We start from the raw sequence: 25,383 nt of genomic DNA, 5'->3' as shown, positions 1-25,383 counted from the left end.
ACCTGTCACGTGATGAGCAATATGGCTTCCTAGTGTCAGATGGGGCTTTCGCCTGCGGGTGACGGGGGTTTGTGAGCGCAGCCGGCCCGTGGGCCTGAGCTGCGCGAAGCGGTGCGGACATGCAGAAAATCAAGTCACTGATGACCCGCCAGGTAAGGGGGAACGGGGCGGGGTGTGAGGGGCATAGGGGCGGAGCGGGGGAGGTGTGTGAGACTCAGATCCGGGGCGGGGGGGGAAATAAGAAAGGGCCCAGTTGGGGGCCGTGTGTCTGTGGAGGGGCGCAGTTCCTTACGTGGGCAGGGATTGCGGGGCTGAGCTGGGGGGCGGTCAGACGTCGCTCCTCAGGGGACTGTATGGGAGTGTTGCAAAGAGGGATCGCGGCCCTTCTATGGGGTAGCGGGGGTGGGATGAGGCTTTAGGGTGACTGGGAGTGTGTGTGCGTGCGCGCGCGCTGGGCTGAGGAAGTGGTGCCCCCAGTCTCTGCATGGGGATTGCCACATGTGCGTATCCGAGAGTATAGAGGCCCACGGTGTCTGAACAAGGAACACCAGTGTGTATTATATTGGGGCTAAAGTGGGGTGCTGGAAAAACGATGAGTTGCGGTGGCACTTGGGAAGAGAGGAGATGTAATGTGCCTCAGAGGTACCCAATTTTTGCTTTTATTTGCACTTTGAACCCCAAATAAATTTCAAAATATTAAATGGTTTATTCTGTCCTATTATTTGTTCCTTTTTTATGGTACAGATCGCAAGGTGTCCTTCGAGTTCCCTTGCTCTAGTGCAGTTTTACCTTAAAACTTTTCCTTGTAATGTGGTTTTGTTTTTTAGTGACTGTAAGTGTTCAAAAAAAAAGAGGGGGGAGGGGAGTTATGGCAGGATTTTGAAGTAGCATTGGAAACATTTATATTAGAGCACATTTAAACAACTCTTGATAAGCACTTGAAAACCTGTTCCAATATTTTGAGTCTTTGTTACCTCTCTCTACTTTCTATTGATTAACTTTATAGTTCAGACAGTCTAATGCACATTATAGTCTGCTTGTTCAAAGGTCTGTTTTTTTAAAATTGATATTTAAGTCAGGTATCCTCCCATTGATCTCTGGAAATTAGGCCACTTTTACCTGTGTGCTTAACTTTATCTGTGTGCCTAACAAATTTAAAAAATATGGTCTGTCACAAAAAGCCAAAGGGTTCTAGTTAACTAAATGTCAAACTCTGTGAACTGTAGAAGATTAGAAGAGGGAAGGGCGGTTGTATATTCAGGCTTGTAGTTCCAGTTTCTCAAAGCTGTACTGGAGACAGCATCCAGTAAGTATCTGGGACATTTTTCAAACCCCAGAAGTAATGTTCTGGTGAGAAACCCAGCTCCCCTCACACACCTAGATACTGGGAATGGTGTGGATGCTGGATTCTACTGGAGTCATTATTGCTGCTTGAGGGCTCCATAGTTTATCACCCTGCTAGGAGGCATCTGATCAATTTGAAGTCTCTTTCCTGCTGAGAGTTTCCTGTCCATCACCCCACATGCAATCCAGCTCATTGCTGCGAATGAGGTGGTGGAGTCCTCTCTTATTCTGTTCCAGCACCAGGCTACTGTCAGTTTAGGGGAGGCTCTCCCTTCTGCATTCCTTCTCCCAGCTCCATTTTTCTCCAGTCCTTTTCTGTGGCTAGCTTCTTTGCCTTTATCTAGTCCTAGCTTTTAGTAGTAGCAGAGTGAAACTGACATATGTAACTATTGTCGGGGTTCTCAATACTAGAGATGTAAAAAATCAGTCTTGTTGATTTCAGTCTGTTGCTGCTTAGGAGATGCTTTGGGGTGGCCATAGAGAAGCTGAAGCTGTTTGTGTGCAAACTCAGGAAGACTGCAATGAATTAACCTTCAGCGCATGAATTGTCTTCTAAATGTATAAGCAAGAAACTCCCCATAAAGCTTAAATTCTCTCGAAATTAACGGCATGGGCTCCTCCTATGCTACTCACATACGGGGTCCAGAGTTGTTCAGTAACTAAGTGAAAGCAAGAAGACGAAGAAAATGATTTGATGTCAAAAGCAATGCAAGGGAACTTTTTTAAAAATATACATTAAGAATGGTGAGAATATGAAATAATGCTACAAAAAATATTCAGTGTTGGAGTGGGTGGAATATTAGTCCAGTGTGGGAAAGTTTAGTTTCAGAATTATTTTAAAATTCTTAGTCCTGGGGCCAGGAATCATGTGATCCAGTGGTGCCCAACCTTATTACACAGGTGGGCCATAGAAACCTAAGCACAACCTTGAGGGGCCAAACAGATGATACATATTTTAATAAGATTTAAACTCACCTTTTATTGATTGTATTGATTTTATATTTTAAGTTCAGCTTGTTTCATATGTATTTAGATAGGTTGTTTCCATGTACAGTATTGTCTGTTTACACATTTGTATAAACTAAAATGATGTAAACATGACAAAATGCTAATAAATTGGCCGTTGGTATATTGTGTTGAAGTAGGCTGCAGGCCTTATGAAATGCGCTGGTGGGCTGTGTATGGCCTGTGGGCCATAGAATCACACAGAATATCAGAGTTGGAAGGGACCTCAGAAGGTCATCTAGTCCAACCCCCTGCTCAAAGCAGGACCAATCCCCAATTTTTGCCCCAGATCCCTAAATGGCCCCCTCAAGGATTGAACTCACAACCCTGGGTTTAGAAGGCCAATGCTCAAACCACTGAGCTATCCCTCCCCCAAAAAGAATGGAAGCATAGAATATCAGGGTTGGAAGGGACCTCAGGAGGTCATTCTTGACCTGCTGCTCACAAACCCGGAAGAATTAGTAGGGGAAGCAAAAGTGGATGAGAACCTGGGAGGTAGTGACCATGAGATGGTTGAGTTCAGGATCCTGACACAAGGAAGAAAGGAAAGAATACGGACCCTGGACTTGAGAAAAGCAGACTTTGACTCCCTCAGGGAACTGATGGGCAAGATCCCCTGGGAGAATAACATGAGGGGAAAAGGAGTCCAGGAGAGCTGGCTGTATTTTAAAGAATCCTTCTTGAGGTTACAGGGACAAACCATCCCAATGTGTAGAAAGAATGGTAAATATGGCAGGCGACCAGCTTGGCTTAACAGTGAAATCCTTGCTGATCTTAAATACAAAAAAGAAGCTTACAAGAAGTGGAAGACTGGACAAATGACCAGGGATGAGTATAAAAATATTGCTTGGGCATGCAGGAGTGAAATCAGGAAGGCCAAATCACACCTGGAGTTGCAGCTAGCAAGAGATGTTAAGAGTAACAAGAAGGGTTTCTTCATGTATGTTAGCAACAAGAAGAAAGTCAAGGAAAGTGTGGGCCCCTTACTGAATGAGGGAGGCAACCTAGTGACAGAGGATGTGGAAAAAGCTAATGTACTCAATGCTTTTTTTGCCTCTGTCTTCACGAACAAGGTCAGTTCCCAGACTACTGCACTGGGCAGCACAGCATGGGGAGGAGGTGACCAGCCCTCTGAGGAGAAAGAAGTGGTTCGGGACTATTTAGAAAAGCTGGACGTGCACAAGTCCGGATGTGTTGCATCCGAGAATGCTAAAGGAGTTGGTGGATGTGATTGCAGAGCCATTGGCCATTATCTTTGAAAACTCATGGTGAGCGGGAGAAGTCCCGGATGACTGGAAAAAGGCTAATGTAGTGCCCATCTTTAAAAAAGGGAAGGAGGAGGATCCTGGGAACTACAGGCCAGTCAGCCTCACCTCAGTCCCTGGAAAAATCATGGAGCAGGACCTCAAGGAATCAATTCTGAAGCACTTAGAGGAGAGGAAAGTGATCAGGCACAGTCAGCATGGATTCACCAAGGGCAAGTCATGCCTGACTAATCTAATTGCCTTCTATGACGAGATAACTGGCTCTGTGGATGAAGGGAAAGCAGTGGACGTGTTGTTCCTTGACTTTAGCAAAGCTTTTGACACTGTCTCCCACAGTATTCTTGCCAGCAAGTTAAAGAAGTATGGGCTGGATGAATGGACTATAAGGTGGATAGAAAGCTGGCTAGATTGTCGGGCTCAGTGGGTAGTGATCAATGGCTCCATGTCTAGTTGGCAGCCGGTATCAAGTGGAGTGCCCCAAGGGTCGGTCCTTGGGCCGGTTTTGTTCAATATCTTCATAAATGATCTGGAGGATGGTGTGGATTGCACCCTCAACAAGTTTGCAGATGACACTAAACTGGGAGGAGAGGTAGATTCGCTGGAGGGTAGGGATAGGATACAGAGGGACCTAGACAAATATGAGGATTGGGCCAAAAGAAATCTGATGAGGTTCAACAAGGACAAGTGCAGAGTCCTGCACTTAGGACGGAAGAATCCCATGCACTGCTACAGAGTAGGGACCGAATGGCTAGGCAGCAGTTCTGCAGAAAAGGACCTAGGGGTGACAGTGGACGAGAAGCTGGATATGAGTCAACAGTGTGCCCTTGTTGCCAATGGCATTTTGGGGTGTATAAGTAGGGGCATTGCCAGCAGATCGAGGGATGTGATCGTTCCCCTCTATTCGACACTGGTGAGGCCTCATCTGGAGTACTGTGTCCAGTTTTGGGCCCCACACTATAAGAACGATTTGGAAAAATTGGAAAGAGTCCAGTGGAGGGCAACAAAAATGATTAGGGGACTGGAACACATGAGTTATGAGGAGAGGCTGAGGGAACTGGGGATGTTTAGTCTACGGAAGAGAAGAATGAGGGGGGATTTGATAGCTGCTTTCAACTACCTGAAAGGGGGTTCCAAAGAGGATGGCTCTAGACCATTCTCAGTGGTAGCAGATGACAGAACAAGGAGTAATGGTCTCAAGTTGCAGTGGGGGAGATTTAGGTTGGATATTAGGAAAAACTTTTTCACTAGGAGGGTGGTGAAACACTGGAGTGTGTTACCTAGGGAGGTAGTGGAATCTCCTTCCTTAGAATTTTTTTACGGTCAGGCTTGACCAAGCCCTGGCTGGGATGATTTAATTGGGGATTGGTCCTGCTTTGAGCAGGGGGTTGGATTAGATGACCTCCCGAGATCCCTTCCAACCCTGATATTCTATGATCTAGTCCAACCCCGTGCTCAAAGCAGGACCAATCCCCAATTTTTGCCCCATATCCCTAAATGGCCCCCTCAAGGATTGAACTCACAACCCTGGGTTTAGCAGGCCAAAGCTCAAACCACTGAGCTATCCCATAGGTCGGTCACCCCTCATGTACTCAATACCACTTTTAAATCTTTGGGAAAGCTTGGGGTTCATTTAACATTCAATAAGAACTTCCTAATGGTGTCATGTGCCAGGGCTCTCAACCTTTTTCTTTCTGAGGCCCCCACAACATGCTATAAAAACTCCACAGCCCACCTGTGACACAACAACTGTTTTTCTGCGTATAAAAGCCATGGCCAGCATTAAGTGGTAGCAATCAGGGCAATTGCTGGGGGCCCCATGCCATGGGGGCCCTAAAAAGCTTAGTTACTCAGGCTTTGGAGTCAGCCCCACATGTCATGGCTTGGGGCCCCAGGCTTCGGTCCCGTACGGCCAGGCTTCATCTTTTTTCCTGGGCCCCAGCAAGTCTAATGCCGTCCCTGCTGGGCGGACCCCCTGAAACCAGCTCGTGGCCCTCCAGTGGGCTTGGGACCCCTGGTTGAGAACCACTGTTATACACTGTAAACACTGCTAAAAATAACGATGGGGTAAAACGGATATCTGAATTTCTTATTTTTCAGCTACCACTTTGAATTGCTTGATATTTTGAGTCTTGGCCTGATTGAGGTGGTGAATTCTTTTGGTTGGTGAGGGCAATTGAGGTGGAGAATGTGTTTGGGTTTCCAAAGTTCATAATAAAATCAGACAAGTAAACCTGCAAAAAGTGATGTTTTTTCAACCTGGAAGGTGAAACATTAAAAAAATATAGTGAGTAGAAAAAATGATGCCCTTAGCAAAAATCATCTGTTTACTCCCTGTCAGAGACTTCATCAGTCTCAAATTTGTTCGCTTTAAATGAAAATGAAATTTTTCTTGTTGCAAACTCGTACTTAATTTCTAATAATGCTGAACAATGCTTATGTAATATTACCTAGCATTTATACAATGCTTTTAATTTGAGGGTCTCAAAGAACTTCACAAAGTCCTCCTTTAACAGATGGAAAAACTGAAGCGCAGACATTAAATGCCTGACTTTCAGAGAGTCTCAGGACTCATATCTCTAGTACAAGTCAATGAGAGTTTTGGGGGATAAGTATGTCTGAAACTTGAGCCCTGTGTGACTTGGCTGAGGCCTCAGAGGCAGCTGGTGTCAGAGCCATGTTTAAAACTTCGGAGTTCCTTGCTCTCAATCATGTGCGTGCACTGATAGAATTTATACATGTAGAATAACAGAATGTGATTTGCTTTTCTGCCTCCATGTTGCCTCTGTGTTTCTGATAGTATTAAAAGCTAGTTTTTTGTCAGTAAGTTAACCAGGCCTGATTCAGAAGACACATTGGGAACAGATACGTGCCATCAGTGTGCCTTTTAGATTGTCACATTTTAAAATTATTAACATGCTTAACATTCAGTAAACTTTTATGTATTAGTTGGCTGGGTGATACAGCCTGTATCCTATATCAAATCTTGCCATCATAAGAACATTATCTGTTTCCATGATTAAAATTCTTTGGAAGAAACAATTATTACATAATTGCTAAAATTTGGAGTGTACTGTTTTTTCCTCTGCTAATAAATATAAAGGGAAAAGTTTAACAGTTTTATATGGTAAATAGTTAAGTGTTGCATTATACAGAAATGACAAATTATGCTACAAAGGAGGTGGCACTTAATTTGAATTAAAGCTTTTTGATGCCATTAACTCATCAAACTAGCAGAATAGGGTACATTATGTTTTGAGTTACATTTGCCTTTTAAACACTGAATAACAGATGTGGGAGTTGACAAGATGGTACAATAGAAAGTAAGTATTAATTGTAAAGAAATGCTAATCTCTTTGTTCATGAATTTTACTGATGTGGTGCAGGCTCTGGTCCCAAACCTGCAAATACTTTGAATAAATTACCCATGTTATTAGACCCACTGAAATATTTGACATGAATCATGTTTATTAAAGCTACTGTATATAAATTTTTTTCCTGCAGATAAGATCTTAACATGGTTTAGTTGCAAGATGTACAGAATTGACTAGCTTAACTAACTATTCCATTTCTTTTTTAAGGGTCTCAAAAGTCCACAGGAGAACGTTCATGACCTCAGTCCCGTTGAGAATTTTCGGATTCCTAGCAAGGTGTGACCCATAGATATTCTTTTGGTTCTTGTTTGTTTTAATGTTTCTGGTTTTTTGTTCTTAAACATAGTAGGCAACTCTTTTCTTTTTCCCATCTATTTGGGACATGTTTGTGTTGGAGAAGTTTTTGCTGTTTTCTTTTCCACAAACGGAATGAGTGAGTTCTGCAACAGGTCTAGTATCCAGGGAGTGAGAATGTGCACTGAGTCAAAATTAAGATGGGCTTTCATGGAACTCAACAATTCTTATATTGTTTTCTGCTCTTAATCCCAATTTTTCTTCCTATGAGACTAAAATTTACAAAAGCCATACTCTCTCCCCATTGAAAGGTACAGCATGCACCTCTGCCCTCCGTGTCCAGCCTCTTTATCGGTTTGTTAGCATAAGTATATTCCTCATAGTTGGAGATTTTTAATCATAATATCTTGCAGTTATGTCAACAGATAAGTGGTTTTCTACCTTATGCTTCACAATTACTAGAGGTATATAATGATCCCAGAAAAGCAAATTACTCTGTCTCACTGCTCAGGTAATGTCAGTTGCTGATAAATACAGAAAACATGCTGCTGTCATGACAATCATGCGAAAAGGTGGGGCTTAATTCTCAATACATCTTCCAAGTGTTGGTTGCAAGATTTGCTGTGTCCATTGCCCCATTGATTTTACTAATGTGCTTGAACCACGCATGATCTATTGTAAATGATGTCATAGCTCAGTCATTTTGGCTTTAACCTATGAGTTATAAAAGGTACTGTCTTCAGCTTCTGAAGGTGGGGAGGGGTCGCTCAGTGGTTTGAGCATTGGCCTGCTAAACCCAGGGTTGTGGGTTCAATCCTTGAGGGGGCCATTTAGGGAGCTGGGAAAAAATAAAAATTGGGGATTGGCCCTGCTTTGAGCAGGGGGTTCAACTAGATGACCTCCTGAGGTCCCTTCCAAGCCTGATATTCTATGATTCTATACACAAAAGTACCTTTTATAATGCACTGCTTGTGTTGAGGGAAATGAGAAAATCAATCATATAAAATAAAAATATTCCCAAAAGAAATAAAATGTAATACCTCCTATCTTTAGTGTCTTTTCATAACATCTGAACTGATGCATAACTTATGTTCTAAGTTCTAGTGGTATGCAGGCATTAATTCCAAGGAGTATGTACATTACATTCCCAGTGACCTCAAGAGTACTGTCTCACCTCCTTGGTCCAATTCATAATTATACAAATTCCTACTACCCACTAAGTTACAGTTTCGAGGTGTCAAATTGAAAATAGTCTTTTTTGCCAAGTCAGTATTTTCAGCTAACAATTACCCCTGGGCTACTTTTATCTTGTGTTTTTGTTACACACACACACACACACACACACACACACACACACACACACACACACACAAAGTTATTATACTTCAGTATGGTAATTATGTCTTGAAACATTCACAATGGCAAAACAAGCTAATTTTAATTATCTAGTGTTTTAGCTCAGGCATTTACAGTGAAGTAAGTAAACGTGACAATCCTTCACTATCATACCCAGTGGGGCCTGATTCTGCAACTCTTCTATGAGCAGAATCCCATCAAAGTTAACGGGCATTCTGCACTCAAATTGACTAACAGACTTTACTTGCATTATTGTTAAAATGTGTGACTTGATTTTTTCAGAGATGCTAAATACCTGCAACTTCCCTAGAAATCATAGTGATTGTGATGCTCAGCACCTCTGAAAATAAAGCTGTTGGTCTTTCCTGTGTTGCTAGTGTAAAACTTTGAAAAATGTCTCTTCTTCCAACAAAACCGTTCTATTAATATCTTCAGGTGAGGGACTTTCTAAATGACTTGTTATGGTTATGTTTTAAAGTCAGTGATGCTTACAAAATAGCTTCTTAAATAGATTGCTGTAATCTTTTCCGACCCAAGATTGTGTATGAGGTTTTATTGAGGCTGTCAGATAAATGAGGAACAAGTTAAAATCTGAATTTATTATCAGATTCTCTTGACCAGCTATGCTATATCTGGCACAATTCCTAGGTGTGGGCTCTAAGCAGTCTCATGTAGCAGCTTTATGGGTTCACATTTTTGTTTTTAAGGAAAAGTTTTATAATTGTCATAGCAGAAAGATATAGAACCCCACCCCCAGACTAGATGAAACATGGGGTTAACATTCCTGCTTTTCTGGAAGCGTAGATTCTGGTTTCTTGTTTGGCAAAGAGTCAAGGCCAAAGCAATTACAATGTGAATGACAGTAATGGAGAGCAATTTTCAGTAAAAGTAAGAGAGTTCAGTTAGTCAAAGTTTTGGATCCCCCCCCCCCCCCCCCCGGAGTTCCTGTCTGATTGGCTATCCTGTACCTCTTGGCATATGCGTGTGTTTGGGACTGATAGTGCATTTGTTGCCATGGCAGCATACTGATGTCACAAACAGGATTATGATATAATTGTAGGATCAAGCAGCTGGGCTGGAAATAAACTAAATCCTCTTAACATTTATTATTTTATAAAGATATACAAAATTGTACACAAACATGCACTCTTTTTACCAGAAGATAAAGAAAAAATCAGAAAAAATAAACTTTAATTTCTTAAAACAGTAGGAAAAATCCCAAGGGGGAACTTGCAAAGCTTATTACTTCCTGCTCATGCTCTAATAAAATGTACTTGCCCTAAACCTAGATATCTGGAATAACAAAATGTCCCAACCAAATACAACACATGTATGGTATTGCTCTTATTATATGAGAATACTTCTGTATTCAGGGTGGCACTTCTAAATTGTGCTAAACCAAATATTGGTACTGGCTCCTATTTCAAAAACTGTATTAATGACATTGGAAGATGCCCAAACTGGAAGAACATGAAGCCTTCATGAATCACAGGAAGGAACATATGCTGTTCATAGATAATCCTAGGGTGTATTGTTTTAAATCAGTGATTTAAATCACTAAGCAGGTAACCTTGATTTTAAACTGTTATGTTGGAAAAGATCATATTGGAAAAAATAACCCCAACTATACATACAATATAATGGGGGCTAATTTAACTACAACTAATCAGGAAAGAGATCTTGGAGTCATTGTGGATCGTTCTCTGAAGACGTCCACGCAGTGTGCAGCGGCGGTCAAAAAAGCGAACAGGATGTTAGGAATCATTAAAAAAGGGATAGAGAATAAGATGGAGAATATCTTATTGCCCTTATATAAGTCCATGGTATGGCCACATCTTGAATACTGCGTACAGATGCAGACTCCTCATCTCAAAAAAGATATACTAGCATTAGAAAAGGTTCAGAGAAGGGCAACTAAAATGATTAGGGGTTTGGAACGGGTCCTATCTGAGGAGAGATTAAAGAGGCTAGGACTTTTCAGTTTGGAAGAGAGGAGACTAAGGGGGGATATGATAGAGTTATATAAAATCATGAGTGGTGTGGGGAAAGCGAATAAGGAAAAGTTATTTATTTGTTCCCATAATATAAGAACTAGAGGCCACCAAATGAAATTAATGGGCAGCAGGTTTAAAACAAATAAAAGGAAGTTCTTCTTCACACAGCGCACAGTCAACCTGTGGAACTCCTTGCCTGAGGAAGACTAGGACTATAACAGGGTTTAAAAGAAAACCTCCATGAATTTATCCAGTTAAGTCCATTAATGGCTATTAGCCAGGATGGGTAAGGAATGGTGTCCCTAGCCTCTGTTCGTCAGAGGGTGGAGATGGATGGCATGAGAGAGATCACTTGATCATTACCAGTTAGGTTCACTCCCTCTGGGGCACCTGGCATTGGCTACTGTCGGCAGACAGGATACTAGTCTGGATGGACCTTTTGGTCTGACCCAGTATGGCCATTCTTATGTTCTTATGTTTTCCATTTATACTTTTTGGTTATTTTCCTAAAGGAAGGTTGAGTTTCATCATTGGTAACTATTAAAACATGTTGGTTTGCAACTCTATATATCCTTTACATTAAATTTGATTCCTTTTGCAAACCTGGGGTCTACATTATATTTAGTCATATTTATTTAAGCAGTTATACTGCTTAACTTACATATATGCAGAATCTTAATTTTTTTACATTTTTATTATGTTAGAAAATGATTCATTATGCATTTCTTATTTACTAGATGGTTAATTTATTTGTGATTGGTGTTCAGCTCTATTTGGATGGAAATTCAAATTCAATTAAAATGCACAAAAAAAGCATGTTTTTTGTTTTTTTTGTTTTTTTTGTTAAAGAAACCTTCCTTAAGTGTGCTGGAAACATAAGAAAAAAAGTTGTTTGAAACATGTTTTTCATTAAAAGCTCATTTTATTAAACAAAGGAAACGTTATATATAGGTAGTAAATTAAACTTTCTGATCACCACATCCTTCAAGATTTTAGCACTAGTAGATCTACTTTTTATTCATAGATTAGAAGGGAAAACAAGCTTTCCTGCTTTTTCAGCTGCTAATTGGTTTCTTAACTTTGAATGACCGAGTCATTGAACTAACTTATTTGAATAAACTGAAATGAAGCAGGTATTTGCTCTGCATCTGCGAAAGAGGTTACTTCTCTGAAAAGACAGTTTAGCTTTTTCAACAAGCTTTGGTTCCAGGTGCTCAGCCAGTGACTTCCATCAGTTAAGTTGTTTGGCTTTTTCTGTAAAACTTGGCAGCAAATATATACTAAATATTTTGTGTATTTAATTTAAATTATTTTAATAGATTTATAATAAGTTTAGCGCTTAACATGGGTTATCAGTTTAAAATTTAATTTTAAATAGGTTTAAATAGGATGTAGAGAACATGAAGGGGAGGAATACGTTGAAGTTAGATTGTGTCCTTGCTGATATGAAGGACAGAAAAGTTCTCTGGTCTTGGTTTTCAGAAACTGTTGGTCTGCAGACTGCTTTGGTTTCCAATTAAGATTACTTAAATAACAACTCCTCCCATGCCAATCCTTGTTTTAAAAACAAAACAAAGAAAATGTTCTGTTAAGGGTATCTTGTGGAACACACACAACCATCATATTTCAGTCAGCATTATTTTATATTAATCAATTGAACTAACAGACTCTGCAACTCAGACAGAAAATTTCCATCCATTTCCAGCATACAAAGACACACAATACACATGCTAACCTCTAACTCATGCTGTAATGCTGAACTTTAATGCCATCTTCAGTCAAATATAGAAACATGGACACTGGTTAAGTACATGGTGTGGTACATAAGAACGGCCATACTGGGTCGGACCAAAGGTTCATCTAGTGCAGTATCTTGTCTTCCGACAGTGACCAATGCCAGGTGCCGCAGAGGAAATGAACAGAACAGCAACCATCAAGCAATGCATCCCCTGTGGCTTCTGGCAAACGGAGGCTAGGGACACCATTCCTGCTCATCCTGGCTAATCGCCATTGATGGAGCTATCCTTCATAAATTTAACGAGTTCTTTTTTTGAATCCTGTCATAGTCTCGGATGTTGTGACGGCCTCTGTCAAAGAGGTCCACAGGTGACTGTGTGTTGTGTGAAGAAATACTTCCTTTTATTAGTTTAAACCTGCTGCCTATTAATTTAATTTGATGACCCCTAGTTCTTGTGTTATGAGAGGGAGTAAATAACACTTCCTTATTTACTTTCTCCACACCAGTCATGATTTTATAGACCTCCATCATATTCCCCCTTAGTTGTTTCTTTTCCAAGCTGAAGAGTCATGTATGAGGAGAGATTGGAAGCTGATCCATGCCCCTAATCATTTTTGTTGTCCTTTTCTGAACCTCTTCCAATATATCTCCTTTGAGATGGGCGGGACCACATCTGCACGCAGTATTCAAGATGTGGGTGTACCATGGATTTATATAGCTGCAATATATTTTCTGTCTTATTATCTCTCCTTTTCTTAATGATTCCCAACATTCTGTTAGCTTTTTTGACTGCTGCTGCACACTGAGTGGATGTTTTCAGAGAACTGTGCAAAATGACTCCAAGATCTTCCTTGAGTGGTAACAGCTAATTTAGACCCCATCATTTTATATGTATATTTGGAATTATGTTTTCCAATGTGCATTGCTTTGCATTTAACTGCATTGAACTTCATCTACCATTTTGTTGGCCAGTCACCCAGTTTTGTGAGATCCCTTTGTAGCTCTTAGCAGTCTGCTTGGGACTTAACTATCTTGAATACTGTTGTATTATCTGCAAATTTTGCCACTTCACTGTTAACCCCTTTTCCCAGATCATTTATGAATATGTTGAATAGGACTGGTCCCCGTACAGACCCTTGGGGAACACCACTATTTACCTCTCTCCAATCTGAAAACTGAACATTTATTCCTACTCTTTGTTTCCTATCTTTTAATCAGTTACTGATCACTGAGAGGACCTTCCCTTCTATCCCATGACAGCTTACTTTGCTTAAGAGCCTTTGGTGAGGGACCTTGTCAAAGGGTTTCTGAAAATCTAAGTACACTACATCCACTGGATTCTCCCTTGTCTACATTCTTGTTGACCCCCCTGAAAGAATTCTAGTAGATTGGTGAGGCATGATTTCCCTTTACAAAAATCATGTTGACTCTTCCCCAATAAATTATGTTCATCTATATGTCTTACAATTCTGTTCTTTACTACAGTTTCAACTAATTTGCCCAGTACTGAACTCAGGCTTACTGGCCTGTAATTGCCAGGATCACCTCTGGAGCCCTTTTTAAAAATTGGTGTCGCATTAGCTATCCTCCAGTCATTTGGTACAGAAGCCGATTTAAATGATACGTTACAAACCACAGTTAGTAGTTCTGCAATTTCACATTTGATTTCCTTCAGAACTCTTGCGTGAATACCATCTGGTCCTGGTGACTTATTACTGTTTTTAATTTATCAATTTGTTCCAAAACCTCCTCTAATGACACCTCAATCTGGGACAGTTCCTCAGATTTGTCACCTAAAAAGAATGGCTCAGGTTTGGGAATCTCCTTCACGTCCTCAGCCGTGAAGACTAATGCAAAGAATTCATTTAGTTTCTCCGCAATGGTCTTATCATCCTTGAATGCTCCTTTAGCATATCGATTATCCAGTGGCCCCACTGGTTGTTTGGCAGGCTTCCTGCTTCTGATGTACTTAAAAACATTTTTGCTATTACTTTTTGAGTCTTTGGCTAGCTGTTCTTCAAATTATTTTTTTTTGCCTTCCTAATGGTCTCCGTCACAGCCAGATCGGCTACATCATGGTGCAAAACTGATTTTGTTCTGGGATTAACAGAGCTAAACCAAGGATCTTCCCCGGTGCTGATATTGGAAATGATCACGACCTTGTGATGCTAAGTCTAAAGAAAATCATCAGGCCAAAGTTCACCAGAATCAAGTTTGACTTAGAAAGACTCAGAGACCGAAACATTGCAGAGTCATTCCAAGCAATGATCAGCGGAAAATTTGCCCCGCTGCTTGCTCCAGAGGAAGACGTAGAAGCAATGACCAACAATTTCAATGCTGTAATGAATGAGGCAGCAATGGACATCCTTGGGAGACATCATAAGAACGCAAAACCATGGGTCACAAGTGAAATACTACAAATGTGTGACATTAGAAGAGAACTTGAGAGACAAGAACAGCACTGAGGGAGCTGATAAATACAGCGTAATTGGCAGAAAGATCAAGAAAGAAATGAAGGTGGCCAAGGAGATATGGATTGAAAAACAGTGCTCTAAAATCGAAGAGTGTATCAATAATAAAAACAGAAAACGAGCCGTCCAGGTTGCATAAGATCTGACGAAGGAAAGATGGACCAAAGCTAACACAATTCAAGACAAAGAAGGGAATAGTCTTACCGAAGAAAGGGACATCATCAATAGGTAGACAAACTAATGCTCTAATATATACAACCACCAGACAAATGGAGATTCTAGTGTCTTAGACAGCCCAGATTCAAAAGAGGAGGATGACTTTCCAATACTATGTGGGGACAGCTGTGAAATCACTCAAGAACAGAAAGGCTACAGGTATTGACAACATCCCAGCCGAATTGATGAAATTCAGAGGAGAAATAGTAATAGATATGCAACAAGATCTGCAGAGTGGTGAGTGGTCCGCCAGGTGGATCCAGTCACTAATTGCCTTTCTGCCAAAGAGAGGCAACCTGCAATTGTGTCAAAATTACCGGACCATATGCTTAATTAGCTGTCCCAGCAAAATGATGTTGAAAGTCATATTGAACAGATTGAAGTCACAAGCAGACAACATCATCGCTGAAGAACAGGCTGGCTTTCGTGCTGGAAGAAGTACCACAGAACAGATTTTCATCCTTTGTGTTCTATGTGAGAAGTACTTACAACACCAGCAGGACATCTACCATGTCTTTATTGACTTCAAGAAGGCGTTTGACAGAGTATGGCACGAAGAGTTCTCTGGGCAACCATGAAGAAGTACAATATTGGTCGTAAGCTTATTCTTACTATTAAACAACTGTATGCCAAGGCCAGCAGTGCAGTTCTCGTCAGTGGCACAATAGGAAAGTGGTTTTGCACCACTGCTGGGGTCCAGCAAGGCTGCCTTCTTTTGCCCACACTGTTCAACATATACTTGGAGCGCATGATAACTGATGCCGTGGAAGATCACACATGCACAGTCAGCATTGCGGGGTGAACAATCTCAAATCTTTGGTTCGCTGATGACATTGATGGCCTGGGAGGCAGCGAAGATGAACTTGCCAACCTTGTGAAATGATTGGATGAAACCCTCCGCAAAATATGGCATGGAAATTAGTGCAGAGAAAACCAAGCTGATGACAAACAGATGTGATGGGATCAGCTCACATATCACTGTCAGTGGACAAGAGCTGGAAACAGTGAAACAGTTCCAATATTTGGGGGAAGTCATCACTAATGAAGGATCCAAGGCAGAAATTCGTGCAAGAACCACGCAAACAACATCAGGAGTGTCAAAGCTTAAAGCCACTTTGGAGGAATAAGAACATCTCCCTGGAATCCAAACTGAAACTGCTGCACGCATTGGTCATCTCCATTTTTCTGTATGCGTGCGAGACGTGGACCCTTACGGCAGAACATGAATGGAAAATACAGGTGGTAGAGATGAGATGCTTCCGTAAAATACTGGGTATCTCCTACTTCGACCACGTCACTAATGAAGAGGTCTGCAACATCATCACCCAATGTGCTGGGTCATATGAAGACCTCTTGACGACCGTGAAGAAGCGCAAGCTGAAGTGGTACAGCCGTGTAACAAGATCATTTGGCCTATGCAAGATCATCCTCCAAGGGGCAGTACAGGGGAAGAGAAGAAGAGGTAGACAGCAGAAGCGATGGATTGACAACATAAAAGAGTGAACAGGAATGGACTTCGCGGAGACTCAAGCACTGACACACAATCGTTAGGGGTGGAGACAATTGATTGTTCATCAGTGATGGTGCCCCAACGACCAATGCGGTTATGGGATTGATGATGATGAATTATATTTTTATACTTCAGTTGCCAGAGTTTATTCTCCTTTCTATTTTCCTCGCTTTTAGGATTTAACTTCTACTTTTTTAAAGGATGCCTTTTTGCCTCCCACTGCTTCTTTTACTTTGTTGTTTACTCACGGTGGCACTTTTTTGGTTCTCTTGCTATATTTTTTAATTTGAGGGAATACTTTTAAATTGAGCCTCTGTTATGGTGTCTTTAAAAAGTTTCCATGCAGTTTGTAGAAAATAGGAATTTACATTGCATGTAAATAGGAAAAGTCTGAGATCACTGCTAATGTGGATTCCTGGAAGAGGCAGTCATCCTGAGGATGCTGCCATGTCTTGCTAATGGAAATACGTAGCCTCATACTTTCTAATCAACTCCTAGGGCCCTAATTTTTAAAACATCGATTGTCAAGAACTGTAGGTATTAAGAATACGCAGAGCTTTAGTAAATGTTGACGTTTTAAAAAACACCTCGGCTTTCCATAGCCTTTTTCCTAAGCCAATATTGCTACCGTAAAATTTAAAACTCCCCTGCTTAGGAATATGACTCTGGCATGTCCTATTCAAATGCCAAGACATTTGTATGTGTATGGCTAATAATAATAAGATGTTTTGGATTAGATTGGATCTGTGTGGAATAAAACTAGCTTCTACACTAATGTATTACTGGATATACATATTGTGGATACTTCTCAAATTTGTTAAAAATAATCCAATAATTTATGCTATGGTATTTCTCTTAAAATCATTCTCGCTAAATCTCTTAGTTTCTTCATAGCCTCTCCTATAGATGTTAACAGTAAAATTCCTGTTGAGATGTATCTGAAAAATGGATCTGAATTGCTTTGAAAGTTAAACCCAATATTAGAAGCTAATTTTCTAAGCTCAGAAAATAAAACCAAAACCAATCTAAAAGTAGACCACTCTTGTGGACAGGGACATTTACATTTATTTAAGATTTTTAATATCAGAGGTTCTGTGTAATGCAGACATTGTCTTTTATGTCTACCACAGTTGTCCCCTTCCTCCTCCCTGGAGGCTGGGAGTGGGTCCGCGGTTCTGGGAGCAGGGGGATGCGGACAGGAGTAAGGGGGCCGAGACTGGGGCCATGGCTGGAGCAGGGTGGCGCTTCCTCCCGATCCCCTGTGGGGGCTGGCCCGGGCTGCAGTCACAGCCCTGCTCCCGAACGCTCCTCCGTGCCTGTCTAGGGCGGCATGCCCCACAGTTTAGAGACGTCTGGTCTACCATGACTGAAACAGAAAGGATAAGTAACATCATTTTACCTCCCTTTTCTGGGGGTTGGGGGGTGGGAGGAAGAGCTCAATTAAAATCCAACATTTATATCTACAGTATATTACAGGGGCTGAATAGACTTAAAATTACAAGTCTACAGTTTAAGATGTCTGGTATTGTGCAATGGTTTTTAACTGTTGAATTCTCTTGGCTTGTGATGGAAAGTGAGGCTGACCGCTTGGCCTTTCTAGTATTTCTCCTGATTATTTATTATTAGAACATCATGGTTTGGGACACTTCTGCATCAAACATGATGTTAAACTGCTCTGTTCTGTACTATTCCAAAAAGGTGCTTATACTGTCTTCATCACTGTTAGTATCTGAGCATCTTCCAGTGGAGCACTAAGTGATACAAGATACACAAAATGTTGTACTTATAAGAAGCACACAGGATTTTTATAGGGGAGAAGGCAGCACGCCGCATTTATTGAGAATACAACAGTTAGCATATGCTTTTCGATCACACCCTCCCCCTGCCCATGCACACAGTCCTGCCAGTTGATGTTTATAGTTACCAGTCCAGAGTCTGGATCAATCTAGTGGCCAGCCAGATTGGTTGCAGAGGAGAGCAGGGCTCTGTCGGTCGTGATCCTATGCTCCTGGAGTGTGGCAAGATGAACCCAAAGTCCCATGGCCAAGCACTCTGTTCGTATAGTCTTTTTTTCTCTGTTGAAGTCTATGGATTTTGCTGTGTGAAGTTTGTGACTGTTTACTCTGAGCGGGTCGTCCTGTCCTGGTTTCGATTTAATCAATTGTCTTGTCTTTAGGGGTGCCAGCCTCCACCTCAGGGTCATCAATCTGCCCTTCCTTCATTATGCATGCGCACTGATGGTTCTCTGATGTCGTTAAGTCTCTTCACTCCTCCTTCCTTGACCATCTGTCTATAACAGTGGCCTTCACACCTTATCTTTTCCTGATACATACATTCCTCATGCACACAGTCTTTCACGGAGACCTTTAAGAATGCAAACAGCAGTACTTTATATCAAGGAAAAGACATTGTAAATTAAAGCTTACTACATCTTATAACTAAAACAATTCACACCGGGGCCCAAGCCCTCAACGTTCCTCTAATCTATTTAACATAGCCACAATACAGGATCCTGTCTCTTACCAGCTAAACCTTAAAACAAAGAACTAAAAGGGCCTAATTTGTAATGCATGGGAAACAGAATCTCTCCTAGCCCCAAAGGGTCATTTCCTTCTGCTATTCAAATGGGGTGGCTGGTAAAATGAAATCAAGACATACATTAGTACCTCTATTCTTATAATACAATTATACAATCCTGTGCCTGCAATATCACATGGAGTTCATTCTTTGCCATACTCTTCCCATGGGGAGAATTACATTTGTGGTGCAGTGTATTATTTTGGTACGTTTTGTAGTTGGTGTTGTGTTTTGTATGTACACTCCTATGTGTTGGTATTGGAGAAGGCAAGGTCGAAGAAGTGCTCCTTGCACTTGGAGCAGAAGGTGGTAAAGTTTCTGATGGCCTGTAAGTCCTATGGGAGTTCACTCCATAGTCTCAGACCAGCCCTGGGAAAGCTGCTACTCTAAGCATAAATGAGCTTAGAGCCTTGTAATAGAAAGTTCCATTGCACCTGAAGAGTGGAGCTGTCAACCACGGTTCTCAACCTGGAGTTTTAGGCGATTTTTTGGTAACCTCCATCTTTGATAAAATTAGTCTAGGCTGGAAGATTATACATGGATTCCTTCTGTCAGTATTGCTGTTACATACAGTGTTCTCAGGATTCATCCCTCACATCTTTGTTGTCAGCAGAGAGAAATGTCAAGTGCTTGCAACTCCCCCAGTATTCTGAATTTGGCTACTCTTACAATGGAAGACAAATGGGCTGTTTCTGATTTTGGACCAAACTTAACTGGGAACTCTTTTTGCCTTCCTGAAGTTAAAAACAAAACAAAACAAAACAAAAACCAAAACCTACTATCCTGGTCAGTGACTTGTACAAATGTCTTCAGGTTGGAAGCTTTCTGCTGACCCAGATAAATGTGCAGGAGGAACCACCTGTTTCAATCTCTCTATATAGGCACTCCTCAAATACTTCTTCATCACTTCTATTCTCGGGAATTATGCATGCTCCAGGCAGAGCAGGATGAAAAAGATGGTGGGAGTGAGAGCGGCAGCAGATCCATATGGCTATGATGTAACTGTAGTGGCACATAGAATGGACTTCCATCTTGAATGGTACCTTGCAAGTCTTTGTCTTTTGGCAAGAGTCAATATGGGAGGGTTTAGGTTTCTGAAATCCCTCCAAAATTATTTCTTCTATCCTTATTTGTGGTCAGCCTTGTGCTCTGCTTCCTTCGATCTGAGCTCTATAAACCTTCTGTAAAAGTGTACCATCTCCTACAGGTTGGACATGACCTCACTGTTGCAGTCATCTTGTTTTCAACTGGTGCAAGACTGCAACTTGTCAGGGTAGTCTAAGTATCTCCTCATTTGTGACAAAGTCAAACCAATGGATATTAAGAATGTGCTGTAACTTTTGACACTGAAACTGTTAGTTTCTTCTCCTGACCTGTTAGCAGCCATGTTTTTGCTCCATATAATGGAGTTGTCATCACTACTATGATCACTGTGTCACTCGTATCTTAGGGAATGTCTTCACTCCCGGGGTAAGTCGACCTAAGTTATGCTACTCAAGCTACGTGAATAACATAGCTGGAGTCGATGTAACTTAGGTCGACTTACCCTGGTGTCTTCACTGTACTGTGTCGATGGGAGACGCTCTCTGGGGGTCGACTTAACTTGCTCTTCTTGGGGAGCTGGAGTACCGGTGTCAACCGGAGAGTGCTCTGCCATCAATTTAGTGGGTCTTCACTAGACCTGTTGCATCGATTGCAGCAGCATCAATCTACCTAGTAGTGAAGACAAGCCCATCTTGCTGCCCAAATAGAGGTCTTTGACGATGCTGAAATGCCACTGATGCAAGGGAGATGTGATTTCTTCATATATAGACCCTCCTGCTGTCAACTGACTACCCAGATAGATAAAGCTGGTCATCCCTTCACTGTTCTTGCCATCTACATGCAGTATCTACTGGTCATTCATTTCCGCTTTATAGGAGGCATGCTTAAATTTGGTTTTATCACCATTGATCTTAAGTCCCATAGGTTCTGCACGTCTTCATATCTCTTCTAGCATTAGCTATAGTTGGCCAATAGTCTCTCCGAGTAAGACAAAACTATCTGATTACTTGAGATCCTCTAAGGATGAATCTTTAAATTGCACATCTACTTTGGCCTTAGTCAGCTCTGTTGTCAGGTAATCTATTAGAATATTAAACAACATTAGTAAGAGAACACATTCTCGGGGAACTCCTGATTGTAAAAAAACCAGTCTGTAATATAACTATTTACTTTCACACTGCTAATTGTATCATGATACAATTTCTCCACGAGGCTCACTAACTGCTCAGGCAGCCCATACTGGCATAGCAATATCCACTGTGCTGATTGCAGTCGCTTTTGCCAGTGTTCATTTTTTGGATTAAGTTGTAGTCTGCGTTTTGGTGGGATCTGCTCATTTAATTCACAAAAATGCTCATTCTAGTGCTTAAGATAATATCCTGGCAGTATTCTCCATTTCTGTTCTTAAACTGGTGAAAACACCAATAATGGATGTACAGTTAGGAGCTTCAGCTTCTCAAATACACATGTATGGTCATGTCTTTCAGAGCCTTCCTCAATACACTGCTTCATATCATTCCACCATTGATTATGATAATTCTGACAGGCTCTCTAACTGCTTGTTCATGACATTTCTTTTCCTTGTCCATTTCCTCTTTTCTTTACTGACTTGATCTGACCTTCCAAGTGCATCCATTCTGCACTGCACCTCTTTCTTTCTTTTTTTTCCCCTCTCCCATAATTTGATACTATGATCTTTGTTGCTTTTTTTTATTCTCCTTATTCCTAGTTGTGTTCCCACAGTCTCTTATAGAATCCCAAAATACAGTCCACTCTTCCTTGTGGTAGACAGGTGGTCATCCAATATAAAATAATTATTGGAAATCACATATCTGTTAGTGATCACTTCATCATGCATCTTATCAAAATTGAAGTGTTTCAGTGCAATAGATATCCTTCTCTGGAACTTTGTTAAACAGAATATCGTTGTTAGGATTCAATGCTAATCTTGCTCCAGAATACATTCTTAAATACACATACATTCTATATGGATTGGATATTGAGATTTATACTTCTGGCAATTTGTGTGCGGAAACCAGATAGCCATTAAAAATAGTCCATTTGTGGAAGCATATTTTAGTAGATGTGAATCATTATCTGAACTCTCTTTCTGTAAGCTGTGTGATTCCAGTACAGGTTCAAATCCACCTCTTTCCTGGCCAATTTAAAAACATAAGAATGGTCATAATGGGTCAGACTGATGATCCATCTAACCTAGTATGCTGTCTTCTGGCAGTGGCCAGTGCCAGTTGCTGTAGAGAGAATGAGCAGAGCAGGGCAATTATCAAGTGATTCATGCCCTGTTATCCAGTCCCAGCTTCTGGTAGTCAGAGTTTTAGGGACACCTAGAGCATGGTACTGCAATCATGACAATCTTGGTTAATAGCCATTGATGGACCTATCCTCTGTCAACTTATCTGTTGTTTTTTTTTTTTTTTGTACCCAGTTATAGTTTTTGGCCTTCACAACATCCCTTGGCATTGAGTTCCACAGGTTAACTGTTGTGCGAAGAAGTACCTCTTCTTTCTTGTTTTAAACCTGCTGCCTATTAATTTCATTGGGTGACCCTTGTTTTTTGTGTTCTGTTAGGGAGTAAATACCACTTCTCTCTTCACTTTCTCCACACCATTTATGTGTGGTGTTATGATATTTTCTATCTTATCTATCCCTTTCCTAATGGTTCCTAACATTGTTAGCTTCCTTTGACTGCAGCTACACATTTGAGCAGATGTTTTCAGAGAACTATCCATGATGACGCCAAGATCTTTGAGTAATAACACCTAATTTAGAGCCAATCATTTTGTATGTATAGTTGGGATTATATTTTCCATTGTGCTTTACACATATCAGCATTACTTTGCACTTATAAACTTAGATTGTCATTGTGTTGCTTAATAATCCAGTTTTGTGAGATCCCTTTGTAATTCTTCGCAGTCAGTTGTGGACTTAACTGTCTTGAGTAATTTAGTATTGCCTGCAAACTTTGCCACTTCACTGTTTATCTCCTTTTTCCATTTATGAATAAGTTGAACAGCACAGGTCCCAGTACAGATCCTTGGGGGATATAGCCTCATATTTATATCTCCTAAGATGACAATATGGAGTTGGCGTGTTGACCTAGATACAATATCTTCTAGCATGGCATAACAAGCATCTTTGTCAGCCTCAGGTCTTGCATCATGTGGTGTATATGCACTAACAACTACTGCACATCCTACCTTCAAATTGAAAATGGCAGAATTGGGCATATAGAATAAGCCTGCTCAGTCAGTAGTGCAGATTGCACCTTCAGGGACAATACCAGAGCAACACCAGTGTGCTTGTTAGGTATAACACGCATGCAACCATCAGAAGGTCTTGGTTTTGCATCCCTGTCCATCCCGACTAATAGCTTTTAATGGACCTGTCTTCCATGAACTTATCTAGTTCTTTTTTGAATAGTCTGGCCTTCACAACATCCTTTGGCAAGGAGTTACACAGGCTGATCTATGCATTGTATGAAGAAGTACTTCCTTTTGTTTGTTTTAAACCTGCTGCGTATTAATTTCATTTGGTGACCCCTAGTTTTTGTGTTATGAGACGGAGTAAATAACACTTCCTTATTTACTTTCTCCACACTAGTCATGATTTTATAGACCTCCATTATATCCCTCCTTAGTCGTCTCTTTTCCAAGCTGAAAAGTCCCAGTCTTATTAATTTCTCCTCATATGGAAGCTTTTCCATACTCCTAATAATTTTTGTTGCCCTTTTCTACAATAAGGTCCAACCACTTTTGAGTGAGACACTCTAGTAAATAGCTGGGTGACCCACCTGAAACCACCCCTTATTTTTTTTTATCATAGATACTAAGGTCAGAAGGGACCATTATGATCATCTAGTCTGACCTCCTGCACAACACAGGCCACAGAATTTCACCGACCTGCTCCTGCAAAAAACCTCTCACCAATGTCTGAGCTATTTAAGTCCTCAAATCGTGGTTTAAAGATTTCAAGGAGCAGAGAATCCTCCAGCAAGTGACCCATGCCCCATGCTACAGAGGAAGGCGAAAAATCTCCAGGGCCTCTTCCAATCTGCCCTGGAGGGAAATTCCTTCCCGACCCCAAATATGACGATCCGCTGTACCCTGTGCATGTGGGCAAGATTCACCAGCCAGATACTACAGAAAATTTTTTCCTGTGTAACTCAGATCCCACCCCATCTAACACCCCATCATAGGCCATTAGGCCTATTTACCATGAATATTTAATTACCAAAACCATGTTATCCCATCATACCATCTCCTCCATAAACTTATCGAGTTTAATCTTAAAGCCAGATAGATCTTTTGCCCTCACTGCTTCCCTTGGAAGGCTATTCCAAAACTTCACTCCTCTGCTGGTTAGAAACCTTCATCTAATTTCAAGTCTAAACTTCCTGGTGGCCAGTTTATATCCATTTGTTCTTGTGTCCACATTGGTACTGAGCTTAAATAATTCCTCTCCCTCTCTGGTATTTATCCCTCTGATATATTTATAGAGAGCAATCATATCTCCCCTCCACCTTCTTTTAGTTCGGCTAAACAAGCCAAGCTCCTTGAGTCTCCTTTCATAAGACAAGTTTTCCATTCCTCGGATCATCCTAGTAGCCCTTCTCTCTACCTGTTCCAGTTTGAATTCATCCTTCTTAAACATGGGAGACCAGAACTGCACACAGTATTCCAGGTGAGGAAATGCAGTTGAAGTGGTGATTCCATATCTATAGCCCATCATTTGCATTAGTCAAAACAAAACACATGACTCAGAAGGGTAAGGGATACAGGAAATGTGTGGAGACAAATCCAGTATTTGACCATGTAATGGTCTATTTAAAAATACACAACTTCAGGACCAGTAATAGTTCAACAAAGTATTCTCCACTGGCCTATCTCTCTCCGTTGCTGGGTGTGTTTTGGTGACCTTATACAGTAAAGGGACCCCTCTGATCAGGTGACAGCAGTGTTATCCTGCAAGGATGCATGCAGTATTAAAACTGGCAGGGTAAAGTGTCCCTATCATGAACATGTGACAGTGTGGTAAGAGAAATGGTATGTTGGCAGCACAAGTGATGTGAGCCTCTTTGATAGGAGATGGGCTGTCCTGGTGCGAAAACTTCAAAAAATATACCAGTCCATAAACAAAAAGAAAAGGAGTACTTGTGACACCTTAGAGACGAACCAATT

General features: G+C 41.1%; 1 protein-coding gene across 10 annotated transcripts in view; it reads left to right on the top strand.

The window, feature by feature from the left end:
- VPS50 (VPS50 subunit of EARP/GARPII complex) overlaps positions 1-25,383 on the top strand; it is a 203,241-nt gene continuing 177,858 nt past the window's right edge. For 6 of the 10 annotated variants that reach the window (XR_012157551.2, XR_012157552.2, XM_073333944.2 and 3 more), the window contains exons 1-2: positions 1-152; positions 7,193-7,261. Coding sequence is in view for 5 of the 10 variants with exons in the window: in XM_073333944.2 (XP_073190045.2) it covers positions 120-152; positions 7,193-7,261 (102 nt within the window). In the remaining 5 variants the exon portion in view is untranslated. Of the gene's footprint in view, positions 153-7,192; positions 7,262-8,917; positions 9,071-25,383 lie in introns of those variants that run through there. The other 4 variants (XM_073333948.2, XM_073333942.2, XM_073333945.2 and 1 more) reach the window with 4 other exon arrangements.

This window comes from Lepidochelys kempii, chromosome 2 (genome assembly GCF_965140285.1).
Source record: "Lepidochelys kempii isolate rLepKem1 chromosome 2, rLepKem1.hap1, whole genome shotgun sequence".
Classification (NCBI taxonomy): domain Eukaryota; kingdom Metazoa; phylum Chordata; order Testudines; family Cheloniidae; genus Lepidochelys; species Lepidochelys kempii.
The sequence above is the reverse complement of the archived record's forward strand: the minus strand, read 5'-3'. Positions and strand labels throughout refer to the sequence as shown.